Consider the following 6,853-nt stretch of genomic DNA (forward strand, 5'->3'; position numbering starts at 1 on the left):
CCTGGGGCTAGGGAAGGGAGTGTGTAGTGAGTGCTTCATGGGGACAGAGTTTCGATCTGAGAAAACGAAAAAGTTCTGGGAAAGGATAGTGGTGATGGTTGTACAACAGTGTGAATGTACTTAATGCCACTGAACTATATACTTAAATATGGTTAAAACAGTAAATTTTATGTTACCTATACTTTACCACAATGAAAAAATTTTTTCTTTCCTATAATTTAGGGATCCCTATTTGTCAGCGATGAAATGAGGTTCTGAGGTCACACCACTGATGGGAGGTAGAGAGAGTCAGCATCTAAGCTGGATGATGTGGATTCATTACCCGCTCCCTGCGTGAGAGCTTTAGAGAGTGGTCCCCACCCCCAGTGTTTCCCAAAGTAGGGAACAAGATGTGACAGTTTCACCCAGAAACCTCCAGTCCTCCAGGGGAAAATCTGCTTAATTCTCATGTCTTCTCAGCTTTCGAGACGACCACCACTGCTCCCACCACCACTGACGTTGGTGACTTGGAAGACAGTAAGAGTTCAACGTCTTCAGTCCTGAGTGTGGAAGCTGCAGTAGGGGTGGCGCTGGCTGTTGCTGTGCTCATAATTGCAATTTTGGGACTGATCCTCTACCTCAGGCGGAAGAGAAGCAAAGGTAAGTCCCACCAAGCTTCCCTACTGAGTGTTTCTCAGAACAACCTGCATCACAATGACCCCGGGTCCTTCTGCATTAAAAAATGCAGCTCCAGGGGCACCTGGGTGGCCCAGTGGAAGCCTCTGCCTTCAGTTCAGGTCATGAGGCCAGAGTCCTGGGATCCAGCCCAGCATAGGGCTCTCTGCTCAGCAGGGGGCCTGCTCCCCCCCCCGCCCCCCTGCCTGCCTCTCTGCCTACTTGTGATCTCTGTCAAATAAATATATAAAATCTTAAAAAAAAAAAAAAAATGCAGCTCCCTGCTGGGCTTGAGGTCCGGGCTTGGGAATCTAAATTTTTAAAGGTCTCATCAAGTGCTTTGTGTGTGTGTGTGTGTGTGTGTGTGTGTGTGTGGACACATTTAGTTTTATTGTAACAAAGCAACTTGTACACTTTCAAGGTTTAAAACTGAGCATCATTTTCCTTTCCAGTGAAACAAAAAGAAAATTTAAAAATAAACAGGAACAAAATTACAATAGAGAATGTCAATGCCAAATAAGATCCTACAAGTTCTGCTGATTCTCCCATCGAGTGGCAGGGCTCAAGTCATCATTAGGAGAGAGTTTTATTTTAAAAGTGTCATCTTAAACTGCAAGGATGTCTGTTAAACATGCCAAAGGAGAAGCCATGATGTCAAAATGCCCACTTAACCCACCCAAACATCTCAAACCCACCTTTTGCTGACCTTCTATAACCCCATTTTTTTAAGTTTTTTTTTTCTTTTTTTTAAACAAGAGAAAGTAGACAGGTACATGTTGGTAAATGCTAACTGTCCATATTCACATAGAGACACAGTGTACTCTGTGCCCAATATACAGAGAAAGGAGGGGAAAAAGCTCGAATTCTATGCACTACTACACAGGGGCCTAGCCCCCTCCCGCTTCCAGCAGAGCTAAGGGAGTAGAAGGTTTTTCTTTTTTCCCACAGAGCACAGTGGTGTTGATTCCATAAAGTTTTTGTTTTTGTGTGTGTGACCAAGTTTGAGAACCAGTGCGGCAGACCCTGGAGCAGGGTGATTGGAGAAAACAAATGTCAATAAAGCCTAGGTCCTGCTTTCAAGGAACTCAGTGCTGGAAGCGGGGAAGAGGGAGTGATTGCCTCATTTAGAAAGAGCTGTGGTAGGTTGGGAGAAAGGAGGGGAACCAGTGAGGAATTCCCATAGGAAGTGACCCTGCAAAAAGTCTCAAAGAATATGAGAATTAGCCAGGCAAACAGTGAGGCGAGTGAAGAGGTCACTATCCATGCAGGGGCAGGAGATCAGGGAGGGAACCGTAGGTAGCTCAGTGCTGTGGAAAAGGCTGGTGATGGGAGAAGAGAACCTTGTAAATGACTCGCAAGAGCCTCTGAGCCCAGAGGCAATGCGAAGCAGGGAAGTGGCCACCTCAGCTCTGCCTTCCGGATCCATCAGTCTGTGCTGGTGGGGCCAGAGGCGGGGCCAGAGGTGGGCCAGGCAGGGCCAGTCTAAGGCAATGGCAGTGGGTGGAGGGAGAGAGCCAGATCCTGGGAAAGTTTAAGAAGGAAAACCAGTAAGACTTAGGGACTGGGCTGGCGTAGAGGTGAGGGAGTGGGAAGAACTCGGGTGAAAGAGTCCTCTGGGAAACCACCAAGCAAATTAGAGAACACGGAGGTCAAGACCATGTTAGGGGGAGGACGATGGTTCCTTAGTCTGGGGTATGTTGGAGAGGTGCCTGTGTGGCCTCCGCGGAGAGATGTCCCTGAGCAGTGTGGGTGTCCGCATCTATAGCTCAAGAGGACAGGGCTAGAGGCGTTCATCATTTACACCCCACCAGCCTCCAGTATTGATCTGAAATTCCTCTGAAGAAAACTTCCAGCGAGAGGAGGTGAGCTGCGGGAGATACTAAAGCACAGAGTGAGGAGCACAGAGACCGGACGGCTGCAGTCAGGTCCTGGCTGCGGAAACACCGGTGCAATGGTACCATTACTCTCTGCCCCAGCTCACCCGTCGGTGAAACGAGAAGAGTAATTACACTCCCCCCGGGGTTGTCATGACAATCACATGTAACGCATCGCGACTAGATCCCGGCACAGAATAAGGGCCATATGAGCATTAGCACCTGCAATTTTAAGCTGTAATGATTGAAATGATTCGATCCAGTCCTATGGAAACACAGATAAACCAGTATCCGAGAAGAGAAAAGCCCCAAAATAGGCAGGATGAAACAGATCAAAATATATTCAGAATTTAGTAGGTTAATCAGCAGCATTTCTAATCAATGGGGAAGGATGAGAGTCATTCAGTACACAGTGCTGGAACGAGTGAGCGGCCATCTGGGGAAAATAATATTATCTCATAACTCACACCAAAATAAATTCCACAGAGATCAACCAAAGAGTTAAATGAGGGGGAAAATAACCCCAGTACTCGAGGAGAGCACGTGAGACCATCTCATGTCCATGCAGTGGAGATGGCCTCCCTAAGTATGACGTAAAACCTAAAAGCCATGAAGAAAAATGTTGACAAACTCAACATATACAAATTGCTCTTCATTCTGCAGAGGAAAAGTCACAGCAGTTGTCTCTAGAGTGAGGCTGAGGGTCGGAGAGGAAGAGCTGTGACAGTCACTGAGGGAACAGAAGATGGTATTTCAGGATCCACCCAGATGAGAAGCCAGAGCTCTGTAAAAGCATCACTGTGCATGATCATGTCTCCCCCATGCATGTGTAGAAACTTCTAGAACGTGTTGGTTAGAAGTTATGTTCCCCTGCTGGCACCACAGAAGAAAAGTACCAGGGCTTACCTAAGACAGAGTTCCTTGTTTCCCCTGACAGAAAAGGATGAGAAGGCGGATGGCAGAGGCTGCTGTCCTCGGGCACTCAGGCTTCTAGCTTCCTGCTCACTGTCCTAGCTACTGGCTTCTGTCCTGAAGGTTGCCTCGTGATCCAAAATGGCTGCTTGGAGTCCAGCCATCATTTCTGAATCCAGGCAGGAAACAGGAGGAAGGAAGAAAGGACAAAAAGACCATGCTGCGGCAGTTTGTCCTTTACTCAGTCTTCCTGAAAATCGTATCCACAACTTCCCCTTGAATCATATTGGCGAGGATGCAGTCATATTCCCCACATGTGTCAGTAGGGGAGCACGCTGCCACCCCAAATAAAACCAAGGTTCTGTAACTGAGTAGAAAGAAATAAATGGAAATTGGGTAAGCAAAGAGCGTCCGCTGTCATAGGCCTCATCCGGAATTAGAGATGCGTCAGCTAAGTGTGGCCTAAGGACAGGGGAACAGGAGAGGTCAAGGTGCTCGTGAGAGGGGGAATGCAGAGGAGAGGGTCAGCAGGGAGCTTGGACAGCCGGAAAGAAAGTGGATTGTTAAGGGACAAGAGTTCACGGGGTCAAAGCGCAGGCATAGCCAGCAGGATGATAACAGGAGAAAGCTGGAAGGAAAGAAAGTTGTAGCAGAAAAATGATGCTGGCGTTTAATATTGCGGAGTTCTCAGTCCCAGGGATTTTTAAAAAAATAAATTAAAAAGTCCAGGGTACGGCAGAAGAGAGGGTCCTGGAGTTTGGAGGACGTAGGAGTGCCGTGTGTCCAGAGGGTTGTCTCCGTGGATGGTGGGACCTCCCAGGATGGTGTTGGGCGGTGGAGGGCATGTCTGTGATGCAGGGGCCAAAGCTTGGGAAATGCCACAAAGAGACTCGGGGGGATGAGGAAGGAAGAGGGGGCTGGGGAGACTGGCGGGGTTCAGGGGCGGAGGGTGGAGAGGAACAGGCCGCAGCTCAGACCCAGGTCCCAGCCATGAGGCTCACAAGGCAGGAGAGAAAAAAACCACCACTCAGGAAAGCACAAAAAGCCAGTGTTTCGGGATAGGAGGAAGCAGGGGGGTCTGAGACAAGGTGGAAGGAAAGGGACGGGTGGGCAGGGCCTCGGCAGTAGAAGGAGCAAGGCTGAGGGATGCTTGGGGAATTCAAGCAAGGGGGAAGCAAACAAACGGAAAAATTGAGGTTGGGAGAGAAAGACGATGCAGGCAAGAGCTGCTCTCCTGATGTGGTGTTGACAACCCCGGGACAGGGTTGGGCAGCCTCAGGATGACAGCAGGTGTCACTCTGAGTCCCAGGTTGGTCCAACAGAGCAGCTCGACTGCCCTGGTCTCTCTGGAGGTTGGTCTCAGAGCACACAGAGCAGGAAGGCAGGGAAGAGAGGCGCCCTCTATAGATGGCACCCTAATGTGCTGCTGTTCCCCTACAGGTCTGAAGACTAACGCCAGAGCGGTACCCGAGTGAGTGCTTGTCCCTCTTGGGAAATAGGGGAGTTCCTTATGGGAAGGGCACAGGGCCTCTGCACTCCACGCTCCTGGTCCTTTCCCAGGGGGTGTGTCTTTTCTCGGAGCCACTTCCCTCCTCAGCTCTGAACCTCGCCTCCCTGCCTCCCTCTGTAGCCCTCTTCCTCTTCGCCTTCCCACCTGCCTGTCCCTCCAGCCCATCTTCTGGACTTCTCTCCTTCTCTCCAGCCCCTTTCCTCCCCTCTCTCCCCTCTGGCCAGAAGTCCTGAGGTGGAGCTGGTGTTCATTCTCTAGTTTGTACCAACAACCACAGGGCAGATAAGACTTCACCCTTCCCAAGGCTCTTCCAACAAAGCTGCTTCTCCAGGACCATCCGCCTTCAAAAGGCCTGTGGGACCTCTACTGGCTACACTGCAAACTGCCTCTCGGACCATCCAGGACGCCTCCTGAGAGCCTCCAAACAGAGCTCACCTCGGAGCGTCAGGCCGTGCCAGGGCCCCTCCCTGCCCATACACACACACACACACACACACACTCGCATGCACAGAGCACCAGCCCCACACGGGTTTGAACTCTCTTCTGCCCAGCCTCTAACCCACATTCTGCCCTCTCCTTCTTATACAGGGGATCCGTCCAAAACACGGAGGAGAAGTATGAGAACATCGGGATTAAAAGTGAGTTCTGACGGCCGCCACTCCTACCCTTCCCTACACACCCCCTGCTCACGCCTGGGGGCCCCACCCATTCCTAGTCCTGACCCTGGTCCCCACACGGCAGATGACCTCACTGCTGGAGGCTCCGGCCCATTTCTCTATCCTGGCCATATGCACCTGACCCCAACACACCTTGATTTTTTTCTAGGACAACAAACAGAGCCCCGGATGGAGCCCAAGCTGGAGCCCAAGGTAAGCATCTCAGATTATGGCCTGAAGGAATTAAAGAAAAGTTTGGGGGCACCTGGGTGGCTCACTGGGTTAAGCCTCTGCCTGTAGCTCAGGTCATGATCTCAGGGTCCTGGGATGGAGCCCCGCATCGGGCGCTCTGTTCAGCGGGGAGCCTGCTTCCCCTTCTCTCTCTGCCTCTCTGCCTACTTGTGATCTCTCTCTCTCTGTCAAATAAATAAATAAATCTTTTAAAAAAAAAAAAAAAGAAAGAAAGACAGAAAAGTTTGGAGAAGGTGGGGTGAAGGGAGCGGAGGGACTGCGCGCAGTGTTGGTGAACACTCAGGTGCCGGATTCCTGCTCTCCGGTGGGGACAGCTCCCCGTCCACGGTCTCACCCGCTTCTCCTTCCTTCTCGCCAGGATGAAGCCCAGGGCGACAACCCCATCCTCTATGCCTCCCTCACCCTCTCCAGCTCCTCATCACGGGCAGCACCTCCCCACCTCCCTCCCAAGGAGGCCCCGCAGGAGGAGACCCTATATTCTCTCGTAAAGGTCTGACGAGTGGGACTGGAGGATGATGCCTTAGACTGAGCTGCCCAGCGGGTCACAGCCTCTGATAATGACCCCGGCCAGATGGGCAGACTCAGAAGCCAGTGGGTGTGGAAGGCCCCCAAGGACCACAGAGAGACAGAGCCATCTGCTCCACCCCCTCTCCACCTTCCCAGCCCTTGCCCAGAGAGTCACAGGGCTGGTGGAATTTGCCTGAAGGCATCTAAGGAGAAAACTGATGGCTCCTTCCATTTCTGTCTTCTGCTTCTCTCCAAGAATGAATTATAATAAAAGGTCACACCCAAGATCCCTCCCCTAGTACTGGAGTTGGGTGACTGCCTCGGGGCGGGACACAATAAACCCAGACGCTGGTAGCCATTCCAGAAGCCAGGGGCTGCCCCTCCTCTGCCCATTCCCCTTCCCCTCCGATCAGAATGAGCACGCACTTGCCAAGTGCACCACCTCGTTTAGGCGCCTCCAACAAGCTGTGCCCAGACTGGATGCACTC

At 51.4% G+C, this 6,853-nt stretch overlaps 1 protein-coding gene across 1 annotated transcript in view; it reads left to right on the forward strand.

Annotated features, from left to right (window-relative positions):
* PILRA (paired immunoglobin like type 2 receptor alpha) overlaps nucleotides 1-6,650 on the forward strand; it is a 16,748-nt gene extending 10,098 nt beyond the window's left edge. Inside the window, exons 3-7 of the mRNA XM_059414536.1 lie at nucleotides 460-639; nucleotides 4,881-4,911; nucleotides 5,539-5,588; nucleotides 5,776-5,819; nucleotides 6,217-6,650. Coding sequence (XP_059270519.1) covers nucleotides 460-639; nucleotides 4,881-4,911; nucleotides 5,539-5,588; nucleotides 5,776-5,819; nucleotides 6,217-6,354 — 443 coding nt within the window. The 3' untranslated portion in view covers nucleotides 6,355-6,650. The remainder of the gene's footprint in view (nucleotides 1-459; nucleotides 640-4,880; nucleotides 4,912-5,538; nucleotides 5,589-5,775; nucleotides 5,820-6,216) is intronic.
* The last annotated feature ends 203 nt before the right edge of the window (nucleotides 6,651-6,853 follow it).

This window comes from Mustela nigripes, chromosome 11 (genome assembly GCF_022355385.1).
Source record: "Mustela nigripes isolate SB6536 chromosome 11, MUSNIG.SB6536, whole genome shotgun sequence".
In the NCBI taxonomy this organism is placed as follows: domain Eukaryota; kingdom Metazoa; phylum Chordata; class Mammalia; order Carnivora; family Mustelidae; genus Mustela; species Mustela nigripes.